This window comes from Topomyia yanbarensis, chromosome 3 (genome assembly GCF_030247195.1).
Source record: "Topomyia yanbarensis strain Yona2022 chromosome 3, ASM3024719v1, whole genome shotgun sequence".
NCBI lineage: Eukaryota > Metazoa > Arthropoda > Insecta > Diptera > Culicidae > Topomyia > Topomyia yanbarensis.
Window position 1 is genome coordinate 105,967,339 of NC_080672.1, and position 26,628 is coordinate 105,993,966.

At 39.8% G+C, this 26,628-nt stretch overlaps 1 protein-coding gene across 6 annotated transcripts in view; it reads left to right on the forward strand.

Moving 5' to 3' along the window:
- Positions 1 to 26,628, forward strand: part of LOC131693521 (calpain-A-like) — a 106,435-nt gene that overhangs the window by 66,797 nt on the left and 13,010 nt on the right. For 5 of the 6 annotated variants that reach the window (XM_058981420.1, XM_058981423.1, XM_058981425.1 and 2 more), the window contains 2 exons: positions 15,900 to 16,041; positions 16,885 to 17,118. In XM_058981420.1, the coding sequence (XP_058837403.1) occupies positions 15,900 to 16,041; positions 16,885 to 17,118 (376 nt within the window). The remainder of the gene's footprint in view (positions 1 to 15,899; positions 16,042 to 16,884; positions 17,119 to 26,628) is intronic. The other variant, XM_058981422.1, reaches the window with a different exon arrangement.

Here is a 26,628-nt window from a genome sequence, read left to right on the forward strand (position 1 = left end):
CATTTGTGATGAGACCATGCTGTGTTAACTATTAAATTGCAGCGAAATGAAAAGCGATAGGGATGTCAGTGTCAAATAACAAGTTGTAGAGAATATTACGGGGCACCAAATGAACAATAGTGACGATAAATTTATTTGAATTATAATTAGAATTATTACAAAAATCACCAAAAAAACGGAAATTTTGGATGAGTTTAATAATGTCGATATTTGCATTATAAATTAGATAAATGAATTTATTTTTAATAATCGTTTTCTACGTCATCTTCAAAGTTTCTCCTTTTGCTAGAAGAGCTTTGGCGTCTTCTAAAAATCGTTTTATACTTTTTTAGCCATCCCCGAGCCTCAGTCACAACAGAATCCACATTGTGAACAGGTGACGTTGATCAAGCTCCATTATAATTGTCACGAAAGACATTAATAAACCTTCTGGTGGGATTTTCATTATTTTTCCAAGCTTATCAGTATCCACTGATTGCTTAAATTTCACGTGACACACTTCTCGAACGCACGATATGCTACGTTTCGTACTTTGATCTCGATTGTGGTCAAAGTTCTCTTTTCCTTTTTTTGGACATCGATGAATATGTTTCATGCAATTTACCATGAAAAGATGCTGCTTATTGCAGTGCGCTTGAATATTTCATTTTATACCACTGCGATGACATATTGTATTGAACATAACACTCGGGGAGAAAAGCTTCGACTGACAATCGGGCCATAATATGAAAGCAAAAAGCTAGTACTTTCAGTATGTTATGATGTTGTTTGCTCCTTTTTGCTCCTTAACGAATTATTTAAGGTGGAACTTACCCCAAAAATATCGTAAAATTTGAAATATCTTTTTAAATTTAACAGATAGGTAGTAACTATGTTAAGCAAAAATATGTATTTCGATGTCGTAAACAACTTTGTGGAAGATTCCAAGAAGATACGAGAATGTCTAAAAAAGTTATCATGAAAAAACTAATTTTAAGGGGTCTTTCATATAATATGTTCCATAACTCGAAAACTATTGAAGCTAGATATATAGTGCCTTGAACAATTTCTTTTGTAGTAATATTTTCTACAACTTTGTCGAAGACACAAAGTCTCTATCTCAATTAGTTCGGAAAATAAATTTCGTATATCACTTATAGGTGAATTAATCACTGAACGGTATACTCCTGTGGATGTGCAATCATAAGAACAACAACTTCTCCAAACAAACTATACCTCTAAAGTCAACGGTTTAGACGCTATTAATTTTGAGCACGAAAACGACGTTTTAAAACACTGTGCACAGTAGCATTTCAAAAAAATCGATTTTTTTATTATTTCAAAATGTGATAACAAAAAACCGCAGGCGACAATAATTGCTAAATGTTCTAATTTTAAATTCTGCCGCAACACCTCTTATGTAAACCCCGAGCGCACTGAAAACTTTAACAGCGTTTTTCTCGAAACCACATTTTTGGATCTGGCCGGAAACGTAACTCGAACAAATGGTTTTCTATTCTTTTGAATTTTTTACAGTATATTCGGAATAGATTTCTCCAACGACGTAAAAATTATGCGATAGCTTTGTTGTCTTAAAATATTATTGAAAACGCCTCAATAACCGGCCATCTTGGAAAACGAAAAAGCAGTTTTTCCTCACACCGTTGGAAATTAATCAATGTATTCAGAGCATTGGTATAGTATTACTGATTGATTTTCATGAAGTTTTTTCAACGGTATAAGAAAAACTGTTTTTTTTCTTTTTTCAAGATGGCTGCTTTTCCAAGCATTTTCATTTGTTCCCTAATTTACACTGTTATTGACTATCTTTTTCGTGCAATCGGACAATTAGAAATGCTAGAAAAATTCAGTTGAGTATAGGAAGATATAAATTGAGCATTTTCTAGTACTGCTAGAGAAGCAAGTTCGCGTAAAGACGACTTCCTGGCAATGTTCTGAATGTAAGAAGCATTTTCATATTCTAGTTGTAGGTTAAACCTTTCAAATGTGAATTAAAATGTTATACAGACTGTTATTTTGCACGCTTCAGTCAGCTGGCTCAAGGAATAATAGTAATAAGACTGTTGCATGTTACCCCACATGGGTAATTACCCTAGTTAAATCGTTATTTTGCGTGTATTTGAGATGGTAAACAAACATGTATCAAACTGTAACGTTTGCTATTGTATACTAGATTTGTACGTAAGAGATACAAATGATATGCTCTTACCATTGAAATGGAGCATATTCTAGCTTTTATTCTATTGAAAAAAATCGACAGAAGATTACCCTGTCACGTTAAAGAAACCGAAAATAATGACTGGTATTACATGATTATATTTTAACATATGCTAACATTTGACAGATATAATGCTAAATTGTAAACAATATTATTAGCGTTGTTAAATTCATCCGAACACAAACATGTCGAAGTGTTGCAAGTTACACCGTTTGACGGTAACAAAACAAAATTAAAAAAAGAACAAGTAAGTGTTTTGGGAAGCTTGAGGCTCCTAAAGGGCGAACACGAAATTATTGCGACACCAAAAATGTCATGCCAATTTTCTTATAATGTTTAAAATCAAACCAAAATTTTAGGGTAGTTTTATACATACATTTACTTCAAAAACCAAAAGAAAAGTTAATCGATGGAGCCTTGAGTGTAAAATTGAACGCATTTTCGCTTGATGCCCTCCATCAAAGTCTTTACAGTGTCATCCGGTACCAGTTTCTCAGTTTTTTTTTGCATTTTCTTAACATGTCCTTCTCGTCTTTGACTGTCTTCTTGCTCTTCCGTCTTGCTTTGGCGTATTCATGTCCTTTGGAACAAAATGGACAGAATTGGCCTCATACCACTCCAGGACACTTTTAGAATAGTGGCATGATGCCAAATCTGGCCAAAATAGCGGAGCTTCGTCGTGCTGCTGCAAGAACGGCAAAAGGCGCTTCTCGAGGCACTCAGATTTGTAGATCTCGCCATTTACTGTGCCCTTTGTCACGAAAGGCTCACTCCTCAGTCCGCGAGAGCAGATGGCCTGCCAAATGAGATATTTGGAGGTGAACTTCGACATTTTCTTCTTCTTAAATTTGTCGTCCACATAGAACCTGCTCTTGCCGGTGAAAAACTCCAACCACGGAATTTGCTTAAAATCGGCTTTTATATACGTTTCGTCGTCCATCACACAGCAGCCATATTTTGTCAGCATTTTCTCGTAGAGCTTCTGTGCCCGAGTTTTAGCCGTCGATTGTTGCCGCTCATCGCGGTTTGGGAAGTTTTGTACCTTGTATGTATGTAGTCCAGTTCTCTTCTTTGCATTTGGCATTGCGACATGCCGATCTTTTTAGCCAAATCACGGCTTGAGACGTTGTGATTTGCTTTAATCATCCGCTTCACCTTTCCCTCCGTCTTTTTGCTCTCCGGTCCCGGTTTTCTTCCAGCTCCTTTGCCGTGGTCCAACGTCAACCGCTCCTGGTCCTCCTCCGCTTCAACACTCTGGAGACGGTTAAATGGTGAATGTTCAACATTTTTCCCAACTGCCGGTGCGACAGGTCAGGAAATTCCAGGTGTTTGGAAAGAATTTGTTCTCTCGGCTCGCGTTGGTTCACCTCCATTTTCGTTGAATCGAAAAACACGACTTCAAGTTTGACAGCATGTAAACAATACACATCAATGAGAAAGTGTGCAAAATTTGGTTGATTTTTACCCAATAGTAAAAAAGTTATGCCCTGTTGAATGTGTCGCAATAATTTCGTGTTTGCCCTTTATTTTATGGAATGATTTTTGTTTGGGTGAAAACACAGATATGTTCAAGACGCTCATCACTTTTGTGCGAAATGAGCGTCCGGGGCTATTTGGACCCCCTATTCCATCAACCACCGTTCAGCGACATGCGGCACGATTGCACACACCACAGCAAAGAAAATACATGATGCGCTAATCGAGAGCTCTGACTTCCCAGATAAAGTTTTTTTACACATATTTTCCTGCTTCTGCTGTGAAGATTTCCTAGGTAAATATAATTCCATTGAAAAAAAAAATGAAAAAAACGACGGTCCGAATTACATCTACATTGTAAAACAAAAAAAAAGTATAGTTTTGTAAATTGTCGTCTAGCGCTGCCATGGAGTGGTGCAAATGAATTTTTATGACTCCAAAATGTAACTGAGGTTTCAAATTAACAATTAGGACCTTTGACTGGTAAATTCTTTCACGTCTATTTGGCTAAAAGGGCGATTTGCTTATGTAGGCCCGAAATAGTAGTGGAATGCTTCGCGTACCTCAAAAGCAAGGTTATGACTGCAGAAAACATGCACAGTCGTGCCCGTTATGTACAGGAAACTGGACCCACGGGTTGGATTCACGTATCCAAACCGAGGGTTATGATCCAGACACTTGTCCAAATCTAAGCCCCAAAGTCTAATAGCATTTGCTAGATGTCATTTCATTGAATCGACCAATGATTCCAGGATCGAGCTGTCTATTTTCTGGGGTGGTCTTATAAGCCAGTCGTCGTATGTTCGAGTCCGAAGATTCTTAGCGTTAGTAGGATCAAAATACTAGACATGTAATGTCCTGTACATTAAGAATCAGCTGCGAAGTCTGTCGAAAAGAAGGTCAAGCTCGGCTATGTAATGCAGTACCACGGCTTTGCTTTGCTTTTGCTGTAACGAATTGTCGTCCAGGGGAACCGGGAGCCATTCGGAGCTACGTAAGAAAATCGTCTTTTTGGGTAAGTAAATGTAAAAGAATTTATCGGTCAAAGCTCCTAATTGTTAGTTTGAAACCTCTGCTACTTTTTGGAGCCATAAAAGTTCATTTGCACCACTACATGGCAGCGCATAGTTTTCTTAGATTCAATATGAGATAAACGTATGTGTATTAGAAATATCTTATATTTTTAAACGAGAATTACGAGTTACATCTGCTACCTTCTCCTCTTGCCTACAATTAAAACAAAAAACTGCTCCACCACTACCAGCAAGAAAAGGCAAACCATCGTGCTTCAACCTACAGTGTCGGACATGAGAAAAAAAAAATAAGCGACGATTACAACCAGAAAGTGGCCCTAGTGTGGTCAAACTATATTCCTCTTTACTTTTCGAGATGTCCCCGAAAATAGCCTGTTCGAGAAGTAAAAAAGTTATTGAAATTCCAAACGGAACTAAAGATGGCCAATGTTTACACCCTACAATTCCACCATGTTAGACATAGCGTACTGATTGTGTTTTTTTTTTATTCATTTCGTTTATTTGATAGCCACAAATGCGTTAGCTTGGCGGTGCCAAATGCTTATGTTTTTACATTTTGGATATCTTAAAACTAGGAGGTTACAATGTTGAAATATTTTTTTTACAAAGGAAAAAAAAAGTTTACAGCTATCTTAAGACTAGAAATAAGATTCAATATACAAGAGAGGGCCAAAAGATTTTTTTTTTTTGAAAAAATTTAAAACAAGGGATTCATTTTGATATACCAGAGGGGGAGTAATAGTATTTTACGAAATATTTTACGGTTATCTTAAAACTAACAATATAGTTTAGTACACAAAAGGGGGAACAAATATTTATGAGAAACTTCACAGAAATCTTAAAACTAGGGATTCAATTCTATTTACAAGATGGAGGACAAGAGTTTCAATAAAGAGTAAAAATTATAGCTATCTTAAAACTAGAAATACAGAATACTAATTTGAATTTTTTAACTAAAACTTATGCTTGGTCAAGATATTCAGAGGGTGGCTTATTTCCGCATCAGTGTAGCAGCAGTTGTATCAAGGACAGGGGAGAGACAGGGAAAGAAGAGCAAAACTTGCAACTTTCGTTCGAACGGGGGGAAGGGGGATCAGCGAAACAAATTTGCGCCTCAGTCTAGTAAGTCGTCGAGTACCGGATTGGCGGATGGTATTCTTCGGACCCGCGGGGAATCCTTCAAAAGTCATCGGACCTCGAGTCGCTCTCGCTTCAGTTTCCTTCTATGCAGGCGTAGTGGTAAGGGCGACGGCGGTAACATAGTGGCACTCTGGAGCTGATCGGTTCCACAAGGCAGGAGGAAACTCTAAAAACGAGAAATAAAAGAGAGGGGCTAAATTGGGATATTTATCGTTTTTATGAAGGTATAAATAAGGGACATCACGAGTTGCCAGCATATCTCGGACTGGTACATTGGGTGGTCTACCTCGGGCCCGAAGGGATTCCTTTAACTGAGACCTGGCGTCACAATACCCGGCGCATACCCAGACAACGTGTTCGATGTCGTGATAGCCCTCGTCACAAGCGCACAGACTACTCTCCGCAAGCCCAATACGCCGCAAATGCGCATCCATGGTGTAGTGATTGGACATAAGTCGGGACATTACGCGAATAAAATCCCGACCCACATCCATCCCCCCGAACCAAGGCTTCGTTGATACCTTTGGGATAATCGAATGTAGCCATCGTCCAAGTTCCCCGTTGCTCCACGAGGTTTGCCAATTCGTTGAAGCAGATTGGTCTTTCGTATATGTCACCATTTAATGCGCCCGCCTTTGCTAATGAGTCGGCCTTTTCATTGCCCGGGATAGAACAATGAGAGGGGACCCAAACAAAGGTAATCTGATAAGATTTTTCAGATAACGTACACAAGGACTCCTGTATCATCCCCAGAAAATACGGGAGTTGCTTTTTAGGCTTCACCGCACGAAGAGCCTCGATAGAGCTGAGGCTGTCCGAAACGATGAAGTAGTGATCTGTGGGCAGAGTGTCGATGATCCCAAGGGTGTACTGAATTGCAGCTAACTCTGCGACGTAAACTGAAGCGGGATCATTGAGCTTGAATGAAGCGGTGATAGTATTGTTGAAGATACCGAAGCCAGTGGACCCATCGAGATTTGATCCGTCAGTGTAAAACATTTTGTCGCAGTCGACTTCTCGGAATTTATTATAAAATATATTGGGGATCACCTGCGGGCGTATATGGTCCGGGATTCCACGAATCTCTTCCTTCATGGATGTGTCGAAGAATACAGTAGAATCAGAAGTATCTAGGAAACGGACACGGTTGGGATTGTACGAAGAAGGATTGATGCTCTGTGCCATGTAGTCGAAGTACAAGGACATAAAACGGGTTTGAGAATTAAGCTCGACGAGCCTCTCGAAATTTTGAATTACCAACGGGTTCAGAATGTCGCATCGGATGAGCAATCGATATGAGAGTTCCCAAAATCGATTTTTTAGCGGAAGAACGCCCGCCAGCACTTCGAGACTCATCGTATGGGTCGAGTGCATGCAACCCAAGGCAATGCGCAAGCAACGGTACTGGATTCTCTCCAGTTTGATGAAGTGTATGTTCGCAGCGGAGCGGAAACAGAAACACCCGTACTCCATCACCGACAATATCGTTGTTTGGTACAACCTGATCAGGTCTCCTGGGTGAGCACCCCACCATGTTCCAGTTATTGTTCGGAGAAAATTGATCCTTTGTTGGCATTTCTGTTTCAGATACCTAATGTGACATCCCCAGGTACCTTTAGAGTCGAACCAGACCCCGAGATATTTAAATGTGAAAACCTGGTTGATCGTTGCACCCATTAATAAAAGCTGGAGTTGCGCCGGCTCACGCTTCCTACAAAAAACAACCAACTCAGTTTTCTCCGTGGAGAACTCAATACCCAGCTGAAGAGCCCAAGCAGACAAATTGTCCAAGGTATTTTGTAATGGTCCTTGCAAGTCGGCAGCTTTGGGCCCTGTAACAGAGACCACCCCGTCGTCTGCAAGTTGCCTTAGCGTGCATGAATTGGCAAGACAATCGTCAATGTCATTCACGTAGAAATTGTAGAGCAGGGGACTTAGACATGAGCCCTGGGGAAGACCCATGTAGCTAAATCGCGATGTTGTTAAATCACCATGCGAAAAGTGCATGTGCTTTTCAGACAACAGGTTTAGCAAAAAGTTATTTAAAATTGGTGAAAGACCATGCTGGTGCAGCTTCTCTGACAGAATGTTGATAGAAACTGAGTCAAAAGCCCCCTTAATATCCAAGAAGACTGATGCCATCTGCTCTTTGTTAGCATAGGCCATTTGGATTTCTGTAGAAAGCAACGCAAGGCAATCGTTCGTCCCTTTGCCTTTGCGGAAGCCAAATTGTGTATCTGACAGTAAGCCATTTGCTTCAACCCAATTGTCGAGGCGAAACAAGATCATTTTCTCGAACAACTTCCGAATACAGGACAGCATTGCAATCGGCCGATACGAGTTGTGGTCGGAGGCTGGTTTTCCTGGTTTTTGGATGGCGATGACCTTCACTTGCCTCCATTCATAAGGGACAATGTTACCATCAAGAAACTTGTTAAATAAATTCAACAAGCGCCTTTTTGCAGTGTCTGGCAGATTCTTCAGCAAGTTGAATTTGATTCTGTCTAACCCTGGGGCGTTATTGTTGCACGATAAGAGAGCAAGTGAGAACTCCACCATCGAAAACGGTGTTTCGTTCGCGGTATCGTGAGGAGACGCGGCGCGGCACGTTTTCTGTACCGGGACAGAGTCCGGACAGATCTTCTTGGCGAAAGCGAATATCCAACGGTTTGAATATTCCACGTTCTCGTTGGTACTATTACGGTTACGCATACGTCGAGCCGTACCCCAAAGAGTGCTCATCGCTGTTTCTCTCGTTAACCCGTCGACGAACCGGCGCCAATAACTGCGTTTTTTGGCTTTCATTAGACTCTTCATTCGCCTTTCTAACGACGCGTACTGTTGATAGCTAGCGGGTAACCCGTCTTCCCGGAAGGCCTTATATGCAGTGGACTTTTCCGCGTACAGCTCTGAGCACTCTTTATCCCACCACAGGGTGGGAGACCGTCCATGGGTATTCGCGCTGGGTACTGGTTTAGTCTGAGCTTGATTTGCACTGTCGAGAATCAAGCCAGCCAAAAACCTGTACTCTTCCTCCGGAGGAAGTTCTTGAGTGGATTCGATTTTAACAGATATCGCGGTCGCGTAACTCTTCCAATCAATGTTCCGTGTGAGGTCATATGAGACATTGATTGTTTCCGATGGTCTTGAACCGTTAGCAATTGAAATCACGATAGGCAAATGATCGCTACCGTGGGGATCAGGGATCACCTTCCACATGCAATCTAACTGTAGCGATGTCGAGCAAAGCGACAAGTCCAACGCGCTTGCGCGTGCTGGTGGTGTAGGAATCCGCGTCATTTCTCCCGTGTTTAAGATGGTCATGTTGAAATTATCGCAAAGATCTTGGATTAATGTTGATCTATTATCATCATGAAGACAGCCCCATACCGTACCGTGCGAGTTAAAGTCTCCCAGAACTAGCCGCGGTGCCGGTAAGGATTCCGTGATATTACAAAGCGTTCGGTGCCCTACCGAGGCTCTAGGAGGAATGTAGATGGAAGCAATGCAAAGGTCTTTACCTTTGATTAAAACTTGACAAGCGACAATTTCAATGCCTGGTGTCGAAGGGAGGTTAATTCGGTTGAAAGAATAGCACTTTTTGATCCCCAAAAGTACTCCTCCATAGGGGTTTTCTCGATCCAGACGAATTATATTAAAGTCGTGGAAGTTGAGATTTATATCGGAAGTTAACCAAGTTTCACATAATGCGAAAGCATCACATTTTAAACTATTTAGTAAAAATTTAAAGGAATCGATTTTCGGGAGGATACTTCTGCTGTTCCACTGTAGAACAGTGATCGAATCGGTGACCTCGTTCGATGACTTAGCCATCGAAGGATACGATCGCTGCAAGGAGGGGCCATTTAGTAGTCAACTGCTTCAAAAATGTTTGCACTATAGGGAGAAAACGTATCAGAAGGCTTTTAAGAGGATCAGTAACATTGAAAGCTGTGAAAATTAAGTCCACTATGTCAGAAAATTTCATTAGTCCGCTACTGGACTGAGTATCTGTTTGAAAAAAGGGGACACTTGGGGTTTTGGATGTCCCTGGAAGTGGTGGGTACTCCTTGTTAGAATTAATATTTCCAAGTCCTGGAGCAAATTGCTTCGGCTTTTGTGCATCACTTCCGTTGGATTTATTGGTTGTAGATGGCGCACTCTGAGTGGACGACACCTTGGCACCCTTACGAGGCAATGTAGGGGAGGCTGGATTTCTCCTCTTCCTGGATTCCCCTGGGTTAACCAAAGATGTTCCCTCTCGTGGGTCGTCAGATTCTTGCTCAACGTTAGCCAAACCAGCATAGGGATTTTCGGACAGGACAGATGGCGAAGCATTCTTTAGCATTTCTGCATAAGAACGCCTTGAGCGTTCCTTAAGGGAGCGCTTAATTTTATCCCCGCGCTGCTTGTACGCAGGACATGATTTAAGAGCATGTGAAGGGCCCCCGCAGCAAATACACTTTTCAGTTTCTTTGTCGCAAGAGTCATCCTCATGCTCTCCTCTCCGTTTCTTATTTCCACAATATGTGGCTGTGTGGCCCAACTGCTTGCAATTGCTGCAGTTCATGACCCGCGGTACGAACAGGCGAACTGGTAGGCGAACCTTGTCAAGGAGGATGTAGTTGGGAAGAGAGGACCCGGCGAATGTCACCCGAATCGAGCCTGATAGAGAGTAGGTAGTCTTACCTCCCTCGGTGTTTGCGGTATACAATTGTTTGCATTCCAAGATCTTAATCTGTTCAAGTGAGGGGTCCTTAAAGCAGCCAACCCCGTGCTCCAACAGTTCTTCGCATTTCAGGCCCGGTTCGGACACTACCCCATCGATTTCACAGGCCACACAAGGCACGTACGCTTTAAATTCCCGCGTAAAGCGCTCACAGCAAGCAATCGCGTTTGCCTGGCCGAGATCACTCACTAGAACACGTATCTTGTTTGCCCGAACACGTGTTATCTGAGTCACGGCCGGGTAATTAGCAGTCAGATCTCGAGAAAGTTTTAATATATTAACCGGTTTCTCTCCGGTCCGAAAATATACCACCCATGGCCCAGAGGAACCTTCTGGGTACTGCTTTATACGGGGAGCAATGCGAGTATTAGGGGGATCAGGGACTTCCATGATTACATCAGATGTTATTTCGCCCTCGGCCATTTAAGCACGAGGGCAGAGCGTTATATAAACGGGAATGTGTCTTATTATTTGATTACAAGGTAGAGTAAAAGTAGGGAAAAGGAAAGAAAGCAAACGAGGAAAAAAAATAAAGCAAAACTTATCTGCAAACAACGTCGATTGTTCCGCACCAGCGAAAACAATGTACTGGATTTACTGCCGGCACCAGCAGAATGGCAGCTAACGAACGAACAAAGGATGACCTTGAATCACTGAAATTTACACACCGAACACCACTGTGAAATATAACGATCCGTTCCGTTCAAAGGTTGGGAGACGTATGTACTGATTGTGTTACAGACCATTAATCAAGCAGAAGCGTTTATTTTGCGAAACGAAATATATCGTTGAATGTGGTGTATGCAAGTCTACAAGGGTCCTATACTATACTCTTTCCCTTAGGTCTCAGATGTGTAAATATAAAATCACTAATTTTGTTTTATATCAAGAGACGTCAAGCCTCCAAATAATCAGTAACCCCTCTTTATGTGGGGTTTTGGACCATCGCGAGGGCCACATTATCGGGACTTTACGAAGTCTTAACCTAATAATAGGGGACAAGGTAAAGGTGAGTTGAGAGAGAACAACAGATAACCGATTCGTACAGTACTTTATTTTCCGAAGTGATTCGGACTTTAGACAAAAATGGAGGAAGGCATATTTTTGTACGAATACTCACAGATTTACGTTGTGTGTGTTGTACAGATTTTTCGACAAATTTAAGACCAAGAGAAATGAAAAGGCGGATATGTATTCTAGTACGAATCAGTTATACATTTAGAACGGTTAACTAGGACTACGAAAGCTTTATACTAGCATAAGAAGTCTAAGACTCTGATCAACAGAAACAGCAACAGATCCAACATAGTTTGATTTGAACAGTAAAATGCATGCAATTCTGTTAATATAGATTGAACTAAGTAGGTTTAGAAGGGCAAGTTAGTAACATCAGCCTGGGGGCCCGACGTGGCTCTCGACGGCCCTGAGCGTTGGTTAAACTTCTGTGAACGACAAGATACCACCAGGCACACATTTGGTCTAATACGAATTTGTTTAGTCAGTCACAATGGTAATTCTCGTAATACAGGCACGGTGTTCCTAAAACCGTTATTAACAAAAAATTACCATTAATTTGTCATACGGCATTCGAAAGATACAGTATCCAAGCATCTTCCCAGTGAATTTCAAAATGATCCATCGAGGGATTCGAGAGAAATTGCAATTTGAAGTTTTAGGACACGTTTCATAAGGCTACCAGCAAACACCCACGGGTTTGGTCCTATCTCTACAAACAAAAAAAAATTTTCTACCTATTTAGTACATGGCATTCGAAAGATATAGTAATCAAGTATATCCCCTGCAAGTTTGAAAATATTTCATTGACGGAATCGAAATTTATAACGGTTTGGATGTGGTATGCGGTCATAGATGGGTTTTCTACCAGACTTCAAGCGTGAAACCATGTTTGTCCATTGACTATTTAGATCGTTTATACGTGTCGCGGTTTTTAAAGGAAAACCTTACCATTTAATTACATAAGTATAACGTACAAAAGGTGTTATTTATATGGTGCACAGAAAAAATATGAAAATAGGGTTGTCTACCAAACGTTAAATATAATGTGAAAACTAAAAAAATGAATAAAAGTTGGAATGTTTACTTCAAAAGGCCATATCTCAATGGTTTGTTGACCGATTCTAATTATTTTTTCATTATTGAACAGGTAAACGTTTCATTGTTAATTTACATTAAGAAGAATATAAAACAGAGTCATCTACATCAATAAATAGGCGATATAGTTGATCTCAACTATATGTATTATCATTATTTAGTAAATATTTTTGTTTCAAAAATAGCTGCCTATCCATTTTTATATACTAGTTGATTGCAATTGCTGTATAAACATCTGAATGTCAAATTCTCATGATAAGTTCAATTCGACAATAAAACTAACAATAGTTAGAGATATGAGCAGATGAACTTGTACTAATAACATCCCCTTTGACCAGTTTTAACATCTGTCAACCCAACCAGCGATTGTACAAAATTTCCAACAAAAACAGTATCATAACATAAATTGATCTGAATCAGTAAATACCTTCATATTTTTTAAATTTATGGTTTTATTTTTCCATCATTTGTAGTTTGCGTTCCTTGCATTCAAGTAATGTATAGGTCATCGTTTTGAATACAAAGATATTCACTAAATAGTGATAATACATATAATTGAGGATAATTATGTTGTCTATTGTTTGAAGTAGGCAACTCTATTTTATATTCTTCTTAACGAAAATTAACGATGAAACGTCTACTTGTTCAATAATGAAAAAATAATTAGAATCGGTCAACAAACCATTGAAATATGGCCTTTTGAAGTAAACATTCCGACTTTTATCCATTTTTTTAATTTACACATTATATTTAACGTTTGGTAGACAACCCTATTTTCATATCTTTTAAGTGTGCCATATAAATAACACCTTTTGTACATTATATTTATGTAATTAAATGGTCAGGTTTTCCTTTAAAAACCGCGGCACGTATAAACGATCTAAATAGTCAATGGACAAACATGGATTCACGCTTGAAGTCTGGTAGAAAACTCATCTATGACCGCATACCACATCCAAACCGTTATAAATTTCGATTCCGTCAATGAAATATAAACTTGCAGGAGATATACTTGATTATTATATCTTTCGAATGCCATGTACTAAATAAGTAGACAAAAAAATTTGTTTGTAGAGATAGGACCAAACCCGTGGTTGTTTGCTGGTAGCCTTATGAAACGTGTCATAAAACTTCAAATTGCAATTTCTCTTGAATCCCTCGATGGATCATTTTGAAATTCACTGAGAAGATGCTTGGATACTGTATCTTTCGAATGCCGTATGACAAATTTATGGTCATTTTTTTGTTAATAACGGTTTTAGGAACACCGTGACAGGCACTTCAACTACTCATCCGGAGGAACGATAGTGTACTGTTTGTGCAGTGGATAAGCAACAAAGTAGTAGAAATGGATTGCTTGGTTTATTGATAAGTAAAAAAGAGTATTTTTTTACTTCTGCTCTGGGCAAGATTAGAAGGTAGACTGAAGCATATAAAAATTACCAATGAAAGTATACTTTCTAAAAATTTATGTCGCTGTTTATGTTTTTTTTGGATAAAAACATTATAGTAACCAGTACTATTAGTACTGAGGGATACAATACCGGGAAACCGGTTTTCACCAAAATTATTTGTCGATATTAGGAACCCATTATTAAGGCAAAGTGGTTTAGTTTTTAGTAAAATCTCATAATTCCTCCTATTTTGCATTCTGGACATTTACCGCAGAAGCAGAGCTGAGATTTGTCGGTCACGTCAGAAGGCTTTGACGAATACCGAAATATTGTCGTCTTCTGGAATCTATCCGCATATAACGGAAGCCAAATGAGATACTCATCAGTAGAACGACATAGTATAAGTAAACACAAGTCAAGGATGCAAAATGCCTACCTTTTCTACGGCTGCAATTTTTTTGCCTACATTCTCCTTTCTCATACGACGCTGCTGTCGCAGCCTGTAAGCAAAGCAGTAATATGACAAAAAATACTGCCCCCAGTACAGCCACTAGACGCGAGCGGTACAGCTTCTCTTTCCTTATTGAACACTTTTTAATACTTTTAATCTATTTAATATTTTTAATCACAAACGATGACAAAGAATGCGGTTCATTCACGCCACGACCGGCATCAACACTTTCGTGTGCGGGCCTCTCCCTTTCACCATGCAGAGAAAAGTGTACAAAGCGAGAGAACAAACTTTACTACGCCACACTCTCACCGAGCAGTCGGAGTACAGCAGCGAAACAATAATGTATTTTACTGCTGTACGGAAAAGTGTACTCAGTTTGGCTACCGTTCTCGCAAGAGTAGTAAGGATGCGTCGCTGTAGCAGGCTGTAGGGCTTGTACAAATGTAAATATACCGGGAAAAATGTAGTTTACCGGTACCGTTCGCACCCTGAATACAAGTCACGATAGAAGAGTTACGGTTATTTGTCTCTCCTTCTCCAATTCACTCTGTTCACTAAAAGTATATGTAGACAAATTATTCAGTAATGACATGCAGTTTGTTTGGGAAATATTGTGACTAGAACACATTTTGGAGACAATAACATTTTCATATACGACTTATGTTATGATCGCTACGAGATCTTATGATTTATACGAGATTCATTGCAGAGCGTTATTTCAATCTCGCCAGTTATGCACTGGAAGCCATCTCTATTGCAGAGAACTGCTACGTGATGGAGAAATTTTTCACCTCTGCGCAGGAGCCATTCTATTGGCATTTTTTTTTTAAATCCGAATCGCAAGTCTGCGGCATGCCCGAATAAGCAAAAAATGACTTAGCACCTTATGTTGTTGAAACCGACAAAAAGTTTTGTCAAGGAAAGCTTCCACACTAAGCATTTTAGCGACGTTGAAACTCTTGAATGAGCTAAACTTATCATTTTAACTTAAAAAATCACGAAAAGATATTAAAATTTTTGGCGAGAAAAAAAAAGTATACCCTTCCCCGTCATTACCATCTTTATGCGTTGACAAATATTATATGTTACCAATTATATTTATCAGGCTCATCTACGTGCTGGTGGATACGTAAGTCTGGCTCATTAATTTCAGTTTTGATTATCCAAACACCTATTTTGCATGAACAACTTTACTCTGATGGAGATGTGCTTCGACAGTTTATTCAATCGAGCATCTAAATCCAAAAAAAGCTGACTGTCGCATCAAATCCCAATTTTTAATATGTTTCTATAGTTCGATATACCGACCGTAAATAATTGTGAATCTCTCTCACTCTTTCAGATCGCGCCAGACGTTCCGATCCCATCGCAGCCTTCGCCCCAGCGTCAGGCAATGGAGCGTCTCTTTCTGGACGTTGCCGACGCTGACGGTGAGGTCGATTGGGTCGAACTGAAACGCATCCTGGACCACTCGTTCCGTGATGGTGAGTATTGCACTCGATGTGCTAGTTTACGTTGTTTAAGAATTTATTCAGATGCCTCCACAGTTTGTTCGAAGTTGGCACCCTACTGTTATTGGGATATTCTCGTTCTGTTTCAAATATTTATCTCTTACTTGCACTTTTTAGTTAAAGTTTATGAATGCTATAGTTATTTAAAATTTAGACCCCGATAGATGACTGTGATGTAACAGTTCAGATCCCTATCAGATGCTAGTTATTTACCTTTTCGTTATTAGAACTAGATATTCATTGTAATCCAAAGTTGTATTTATGAAAATGTTTTAGAAAACAAATTTCTCTATTGAATCTAGGATTGCATTTGGTTTAGGTTACCTTCAAAAGAACTCACACTAACCATTTTGTTTGTCATGTTTTCGTACTATTGGCAATAGTTGTGGTACATATAAAAAAAACTTCACTAATACTCTAACCAACAACATGAAACAAATATTACAGTTTTTCACAAAAATTAATGTGCAATTTTGGGAAATGCTCCGTCCTCGTCAATTCCGGCTCTGTCCAAGTCTGATGTTGTGTTTTTCGTCCTTTTTTGTTTAGTTTTAGTTTTATTATTACCCCTCCAATGCGCTAGATGTACTAGAATCTCATGTAAATTTCCCACTATCTTTCTCTTTCCCATGCGAAATATTTTGATTTCATAATCAACAAAAAACATCATTTTCTGAATTATTCTCAACAAAAACAAATCAATCGAACCCGTACCCACCCTCCCGTCCTCAAAATGATTCCACACTCACTCACATCAACACACACACGTTCGCGAATTAACGCAACCCCCCGCCCATGCATGTGAGTATCGCGTAGATCTACCCAAATCGTCGTCGGTGAATGGATTGAACAAAACGCGAGCCAATCAGCAGAACGCAGCCAACTACGATGGAGGCGGTGGTGATGATGCCGGCGGTGGACTGTTAGCCCAACTGTGTGGTCTCTTCTGCAAGGATACACCGCTGGCCGAGGCGTTCGGGGGTACCAACGGTCCGAGAATGGCGGATGCCAACGGGAATCTGCAAAATGATATTATTCCCATTCAGCACGGTGAGAGTTTTTGTTTGTATTGTATTTTTCTTTTTTTTCTTTTTTACAGTTTTTACTTGCAGGGAAATAGTTAAGCTTGGTAATATTTGAAGTGTATATAAGTGTGTTGTACCATGTGTTTTAGTAGAGTTCCCGCTGTATTATTTTGCTTATTTTATCCTTCACGTTATACATTGAATCCTCGCTACGCTTAGTTGGTTGAAGTTTATATGTGATATGAAGGATAAGCTAAGGTTTTTGTAACCTGATCCAATAGAACTGTATCGATTCGAAAATTTCTATGTTTAGCCCTGCTGTTCTGAATAGGCTTAGGTGATGTAGTAGCGGATACCAAGAAATGAATTAGTGTAAGATTTGAAAGACTAAAGATTTTTTTACCGTCTTAGGGGATAAAGAGTGACTCTATGATTATTGCAACACTTTATATTGATTGTTATCGAAAAATGGAACCAAAGATTTACAGTAGTTCAGTATTTGTATTTGCGGTAACGAATGGTTCACTACGTTTGCCACAAGTGCATATGGCCTGCCAAACGAGTTACTTCGAAGTGAAGTCCAACAGTTTCTTCCGTTTGAAACGGCTATTCACAGTAAACTTGTCTTTACCTGGGAAATATTCCTGTCCCGCCAACGACTTAAAATCCTTTTTGATGTAGGTCTCATTATCGATGACGCAGCACGTTGCAACGTTGCACGTTACCAATCCTCAACGTTTCTTGACCCGCTGGGCAAAACTTTGCGAAACATAAAGTTTTTTGTCGATTTCCGCTTGGAATAAGCAGTGAGCGCTCTCTTGATTTTTTACGTGTTGACTCGGTTTTTATTTAGCTCCTGGCTTGTTGTCCAATGTCATCAGTTCTTGAGACCTTTAGAGGACCTTTGAGACAATTGAATAATGTAGGGTAATTTCGGGAGAGATGCCGCACTCTCTATATCTCGTATATGGCATCGCTTTTATACGGTAACATGATATTGTGAGTTTGTCTTTCGAAGAATTATAACCCTAGATATGTAAAATAATCCTTTTTAATTACTCACGAAAATTTTATTAATGATTTTGTGCGTTCATTTGCATCACGGAGTGCCGAAAATTTTTCAGCACCACATTAAAATTTCGTTTTTTTAAATTGTTCGATTTTTTTTGGTAAATCGTGTATCGGTTGAATAGCTGGGACCTTTTAGAAGGCATTCTGATCATGAGCACGATCATCAATAATTTTAGAGGAAAATGTCATCGTGCGGCATCTCCTACAACTGGGAGAGATGCCGCATCAAAATTGCGGGTGAGATGTCGCACTCAATGGAAGAGGATGCATAGCTAAAATGATTTTTTTTCACCTTGGAATGTCATTAAATGATAATTTGCTTCAGGTATAGGTTCTTAATAAGGTATATCCACAAACTAACGGACCTAACACTATTTATCTATATATTTAAACGGGCGATATGTATCTAAGTATTAGTGGTTTATTCTTTAAAGTTTCAGGCACTAATTTTCGTGAACGCATTGATTTGTAGTGATGTCAATATTGAGATAAAAGCGAAAATTTTAACGAATTGATGCTTTTTCAAGATGAATCTTTCAAGAACAAACCAAAGTTGTATAAGTATGAATATTGGGAGAAACAGCCAAACAGTGCTTTTAAGGAACTGCTACCAACACATAGATATGTATATCGCTCGTACAAGCATATAGATAAATAGTGCCCTGAATTACGTCACTCCAACTTAACCGATTTCATCAATTATTGAATGGTTTACTTTGATGCAGGATCGATTTTTAAAAATGTGCGGCATCTCTCCCCAAATTACCCTATACTCGTCAGTTTTCCCAAAAGCGCAATACTGCAATCCAGGATTTTACATTTGCATGATTTTATTCTATCTTGACCAGAATCTCACTGACAATTGCACAACGGAGCGTATGTAAATAATATGCTCTCAAAACTGGACAAAATTTGGTTATTTCCGATCAGAAATGAAAAAAAAATTACGCAAGTGTGAAAGTGTCGCAATAATTATCGACTCATTCTTTATATCTAGAACTCACAGATTTTAAGAGGATGTCCGGTCATTTGACCGATTGCTGTTTGGCCGAACGCTATTTCAACGACTGTCACTTGACCGAAAGGATCAATTGGAAGAATGGGTCATTGTGCAGAAATTTGTTTGTCCCAAAATGAATACGGCTTATTTATTCCTTTAATTACAATATTTGTCGTCTTTGGTCTAAATATTCTGTAGATCCTTCTTTTCAACATAAGCCGTTCTTTCTATATATTTCTTTTATATTAGTCTACAGAAAAAATGAGCAATATTTTGCAAATCCTGTATAGCAGCGGGTCTCAACCTTTTTCGAACCACGGGGTTGCTGCGGATCCCAGTTCAGTTTAATGGGAAACAAGATTTGACATTTCAATCTGCACTCGGAAAATATATTTTTCTTCGTGGATCCCCAGCAATGACTTCGCGGCCCCCTAGGGGTCCACGGACCGCAGGTTGAGAATCACTGCTGTATAGAGCTCGATACGGTCTTCAGTTTTTCAGAAAGAGAAAGAGAAGTATTGACAAACGTAATGTATTCATTTCGGGTTTATAAGCATGATGTTTTAAAGAAATGTTCATTAATTGCAATACAATTGATTAAGAAATTAAACATTTTTCTTCAATTTTTTTATGGTGGACTTCTTCAATTTTCCTTTTTTGAACCATTCCATATTATGTTTGTTCCCATAATTTTACAATATACAATTAATTTTTAGTTTTTGACGTAATTGTTCGGATCTTTATTTGAGATCTTTAGTAATGTTGGTAATTCGATCTGATGGCTTTCGATCAATTGACCTGAAACCTTTTAAGAGCAACGATTTATTAAAAAGAAAGAAAAAAATGTCCTAATTTCGAAAGTTTCCCATTTTGCCTCTCTCACATAGAAATGTCTCTCACAATTGGAAAATGTATGTGTGTATGTGGCAAATAATGTAACCTCTGCTTCTCAGAGATGGCTGGACCGATTTTCGGAAACGTCTGAAATGAAAGGTACAACTTTCCTATACGTCGCTATTTTTTATTAATCGGACTTCCGGTTCCAGAGTTACGGGTTCTTGATTCCCTATAAGCGGGAACTGGAAAATGCTCAAAGGGATGAGTAATGAAAAATTTCAAAATTGAATTTGTATTTTTGATGCAGGATTGTCTTTGAAATGCATGAAACGTCGAGATTTTATATGAAAACGAAAAAATTTTTTTGATAAAAATTTATTTGTTTGGCACATTTTTGCCTTTCTCATATAGAAAGGTTATGTAATCACTCTGAACATGTCCAACTTAATCCTGGCCAATTTTTTTTTACTGATATGTGTTCTGTATTTTAACAGAGGGGTAGCTAGGGGTATGCGATGAGGGGTTGCCCCCTCCTCCTCTCCCCACATTACACGACATCCTTCGCCAAACACCCCCCTCCAACCCCTCCAACAGATCCCCCTCAAACGACCACTTCATTCATCCTCTTTAGACCCTCCCCTCTCTCATTCCAATCACCTTCTCCCAGTATGCATACCAAGATAGGCTGGAGGTGGTTCGGTTGTGAGTTATTCATCCCCTTCACACACACCCGCATGATAAAATAAGTTAGCCGAAAGACGACATTGAGTTAATGCTGATTAAGATAATTAAATATTTTATTTTGTTCATGTTGGGACGGATCCAAAATAAAATTTCGGTTTTGAAATTAACATGTAATACGCAATAACCGCGTTTATTAAAAACCAGTGAAAAGTTTGGTTTGAAATGATGTTGAGTTCGAAACTACTTCAAAATTGAAACTAGTTTAAAATTTCTTAACAAGTTAAAAATTTCCTCCTGGGTCCGCCTCTAGTTTCAAGTGTTTCAACGTCGACACATAGCATCTCCAGTTCGTGGCTGTCGATCCATTGTATGTTATGTTTCTGTTTATGTTGATTGAATCTTTCGTGAAATTCTGTCTACTTTCCGAATCTGTAATAAGTTTTGATGTAGGCGTTCATTTGATAAAGTTATAACATATTTGCCGAATGACGGTTCGTCAAATCGTTGTAAACGTCACGAAAGAATGTGTCAAGTACATACTTTCGTAAATCTCGTCCACATAACCTTCCGTTGCGCGTGGAGATCTTCTTTCGCGACGGGGAAACGTATACACTGAAACCTTCATTTACGAACTCTTTTTTTTACGTAATATTCGATTTACGTAACTTTTTTTACGAACTAAATTCGAAATGACGAACTCATTTTTTAAGAACTAAATTCGAAATAACGAACTCTTTTTGAAAAGTTTGAGCTCGTGCATTACAGGATGAAGTTATATACTTATGTATTCTTAGTTAATTGTTACTAATATAAGTTGGGTATTTTCGAAATGGGGTTGACGAGTGCATGACGGAAATCGATGTCTTGAACTATTTTGGAATCCAATTCTCTATAACCTCATCAATATGGGTATTTTCGGAATGGGGTCGACGAGTGCATGACGGAGATAGGACCCATATTGTTAGTTATCAAGAATATTGCTCAACCGGCAATCGTCATATTGGACTTGGAAAGGTTCCAATTGTCCATTTTCAGCATATACTTGTCAAGCCCTTTCCAAAAAGACCCATATTGTTAGGGTTATCGAGGATATTGCCCAACCGGAAGTCGCCATCTTGGATTTCAAAAAGGTTCCAATTGTCCATTTTCAGCATCTACTTGTCAAGCCCGTTCCAAAAATACCCATATTGCTAGGGGGATCCAGAATATTGCTCAACCGGAAGTCGACATCTTGGATTTCAAAACGGTTCCAATTGTCCATTTTCAGCATCTACTTGTCAAGCCCGTTCCAAAAATACCCATATTGTTAGGGTTATAGAGAATATTGCTCAACCGGAAGTCGCCATCTTGGATTTCGAAAAGGTTCCAATTGTCCATTTTCAGCATCTACTTGTCAAGCCCGTTCCAAAAACACCCATATTGTTAGGGTTATAGAGAACTAGCTAATACCCATCGCGCGTTGCTGCGACGCTCTGTGAAATAGGAGGAAAACACAATTTGTTCTGTAGCGCCATCTGGCGAACAGATAATCTCCAACCAATAGCACACAAACACGCTCCATAACAAATGCCTACGACGTATAAATTTTTACGGCAATCGGTTAAGCCGTTTAGGAGTCCATAAATCATATACATACAAACATTGACTTTTATATATATAGATATATAGATATATAGATATAGATATATAGATAGATAGATAGATATTGCTCATGTCGCCTCCTTGGATTTCGAGAACGTTCCAATTGTTCCTTTTCAGCATCTACTTGTCAAGCCCGTTCCAAAAATACCCATATTGTTAGGGTTATCGAGAATATTGCTCAACCGGAAGTCGCCATCTTGGATTTCGAAAAGGTTGCAATTGTCCATTTTCAGCATCTACTTGTCAAGCCTGATCCAAAAATACCCATATTGTTAGGGTTATAGAGAATATTGCTCAACCGGAAGTCGCCATCTTGGATTTCAAAACGGTTCCAATTGTCCATTTTCAGCATCTACTTGTCAAGCCCGTACCAAAAATACTCATATTGTTAGGGTTATCGAGAATATTGCTCAACCAACGAATATTAATAAGAATGTGAAGCAAACTTTTTTTACGAACTAAATCTCAAATAACGAACACTTTTTTTACGAACTAATTCAATTTACGAACCCCTAGTTTGGTTCGTAAATGGAGGTTACAATGTACCTGCTGCCTGTTGGTGGTAATTTGCTTTTTTGTTGTTTACGTCAATGTCATAATCGTTAATGCTAACTTGTCTATTGCACTATATTCGTCATTAACTTCATCGCCGAAGGTGCTAGAAGTTGATTTTGGGGCTACTTTTACAGTTATTATTATGGCCTGAGCCGCTGCCTCAGAATTGGAGGAACAAAGCCTTTTTTGCCGGATGTAAATCCGAATATGTCAAAGAATTTGCTGCATTTTACCAAGCACAATTGCAGTATTCTCGTCCGGGCACTGACTTGACACTACAAACTCAATTATCACATGGCTACTATTCAGCGAGCTGAGTATTATTCGTGTGATCTTTGTGAATCCGATTACGGAACTTCATGCCATTTGAAATGTAACTGCCCTGCAGTAAGGCAATTGCGTATCCGGATTTTTGGTTCTCCATTCATAGATGAACCTATGTACAGAGAGCTGAATCAGTAGCGTCTGGCTCAAATGGCACGTTCCCCATGTTGATCGGAGATTTGTGCCTGAAAATTTTTTTGTGGCAAAAAGCTATAGAGTTTGCTGGGAAGTTCTGAGAACCATGTCGATTACAGAGAAAATGCAGCAGTATATTTCTGTTACATCAATATCCCCTCGGGGGTGTTGATATATCCACTCATCAAGAAGCGTCTTTTATTTTCTTGAGAGTGAAGAATACTTCCGTATTGTCTATGTTCTCTGTGTTACCAACAGGAAATGATGAAAAGACAAATCACAGCAAGAACGCGCCATTTGAACCAGTCGCTACTGATTCCTGCAATTAACTTTGTTCGAATACTTACCTAGGGGCATAATAGTAGCACATTTGACCGGTGTCCAACAGTTTGCAAGTATTAGATCTACTTCAGGGCGACTATCTCATAGTTGTCATTCTCACAGTTTTACACATTCATTTTGAGTTTGTTTTAAATCGGGTATTTTCCAAAATTAGCAAAGGGATTTATATGACAAAACTAAACAAAAATAACTATATCCTATATTCTGTAAGGTCGCAATAACAAACTTATTTCTACCAACACCGTCATTTATAATGCCCATACACGGATATAATCTATCTCCATAGCCGCATCTTCACCCCAGCTACCAATCCAATCTCGTCGTGCATTCCAGAAACTAGTCATAGCAGCTGGTTCCCCCTGAGACCATGGTTTCGGATGAGGATTCCAAGCATCATCTGGGAAGTAATTTCCGCCAACTGCGACATTCAACAACAGATGGAATTCCTGATCGAAGGGAGCCATCAGCTGATCCTCTGGCCATGGATTATGACTAAATCCTCCCAGTTTCCAGAACCCCTCGTACGGAGTGATGGTGTGATAAACCTGATCGTTGATCGCGAATTGAATAACATGCTCCGTCCATATCAGCTGATACTTGTGAAAGTATGAATGCAGCCCTTCCCGAGCATTGCTGTTGCATGAAGAACTTCGTTCATCTCGACTGGGTCCAAAGTGTAAACACGCTGACGCTTGCTGGATGCCAATGTTTTGATCGTTCAACCAGAGCTCCCGATTGCCACGGGCTTCCATAACATCAATTTCGCCCGATGTAGGCCAGTCACCGTAAACGGCATCTTTCGGCATCATCCATAGGGCTGGCCATATCCAATCGCCGACTGGCAGCTTTGCGCTGATTTCTAGTTTTCCGTATTTGAATGCGAACGAGTTGTGCGTTCGAAGTTTCGCGCTCCGTATAGGATTCAGAATAATTTCGGGACTACCTTCGCGGTAACATCCTTGAATTTGCTCTGCCCATTCCGGGGCGTCTGTGCATCTTGAATGGGTGAAAAAATAATTCACTTCGCATTCAAAATAGTCAATAACTAATGAAAATTACCTGTTATAATCATCAGCTTCCCATAGGTTAATCGTACCAGATGAAAGAAACTCTTCACCAAACTCATCTGCGGTAAGCGTAGGCCTGAGCACCAGATGTCCATCCTTTATGTACGAATTACGATCGCTACCCGAGTACCATTGGAATTCGTTGTTCTGTTAGTAAGAAACATTTACAACTATCACATGACTCCATGATAACTATGACCTACCCCACCACCACCAACGGAATTTTCATGTTCCCAGACTGATCTGTCGAGGGAGTCAAAATTGTCTTCGAAAAGCAACTGGCCCGAACAGTACGGTCCTAGCGAGGAAATATAAATATAAACTGTGTTCACAATCGTCACAAAATCAATCCACCTACCCTCGGGAGCCTTCCATCCGGCGGCAGTCGTTGGAGACGGATCACACTGTGCTAAGCAGACTGAAGCAGTGTAGTACAGCAGCAGTATTCCCGTTGCTACTGTAGTACCGTATATTCCCATCTTTAAATCGTTCCTAGAGTAACCACATCCCACGTATGCGATGCTTTATACTCGCAAAAATATCTTATCGCCGTATGGAATTAAAGTCTATCTCAGTCAGTGCGGTTTGTCAATTACAATAATAGCGAGAATTTAAGAGGCATCGTGAACAATAATCAATCAGATTGCATCACCTGTCCAATGGCAGATTCAAGTATGGCTATACAAAGCAAAGTTTTGGTACTATATCCAGAGTCGAATAGCGTGGTCCTCTGACGCCCTTGTAGAAGTCCCGATTTTGCGCCCCTCTGGTATCTATTTTGGCATTCTTCTCTAGTCGACATTCGAACAACAATTTAGTGTGAACCTTGAAACGGTAAGCCCCTCTCGATTTCTCTTATAACTCATTCTCATTTATTTCACAAAGCAGATCAAGATTTCTACGCCCCGCAAAGGGCTCAGAGATGAACGGAAGCAAACAAATATTGACACGGAGCGACGTGTGCTAGAGCATGTGGAAAGGCAAAACAGGCTAATTAGCTCAAGCGGAGGTAGATTAACGACGAGTTCGACTAAAAATCAGCCGGTTCAGATGGTGTTCAGTGGATCGACTGGAAATCGAAATCTGGCAATCATTAGGTACAGGATTAACAGTGAGTCCTACAGACTGCCAGCTACAGCAGATGACCAGCCGTAGTTCCCGGTCAGATTTTAGCGAACCAAACTGTCAACAAGGAGCAGCCCATATTTTGGGGAATTCATAGAAGAGACCGCTTTTCCTAGCAATCTACTAGAACTCGACAAGGATTTGTCGATATAGCGAAGAAGAAATCATGCTTCGACTTCAACGAAGCCTCAAGGGAAAGGCAATGCTAACGGTACGTTGTTGTCTGTTGCATCGAACCAATTTACCGGGAGTTACAGTAACGCTAAAAATCCTGTTTGGAAGACCGGAAGTCATTGTCCATTGGCAGGTAAATAATATCCTGCAGATATCTATTGTATCTAAATTGAACGGATCACCAACGGGAAGAAGATGAGTAGGTCTTACTGGCATTGAAGGTCTCCGGCGTAAATGGCGAAGTATTCGCCCTCCCAGATACGGTTAGAAATCTTTCCCTTCCTAAAAATTCGGTTTCAGTCTCACAACTGGCAAATAAACACAAATTTCTCGAAGGCTTGCCACTGCAGTCCGTCGAGGGTTTTTGTCCACGGATCCAGGGATGAACAATTGTCGCTCAGGTCACGCCTCGAAAAATGCATAAGAAGGCGAGAACGAGCTGGTGGCGTCCAGAACCCGCCTACAATGGATGGTATGCGGACCCTCTACCATGGATTCTGGTGCGACTAACACTGGTTATAGGTTACCACAGCTTTCGCATCTGTCCTTGTAGTAAGGAAGAAGAAAGCTGAATGCGGCA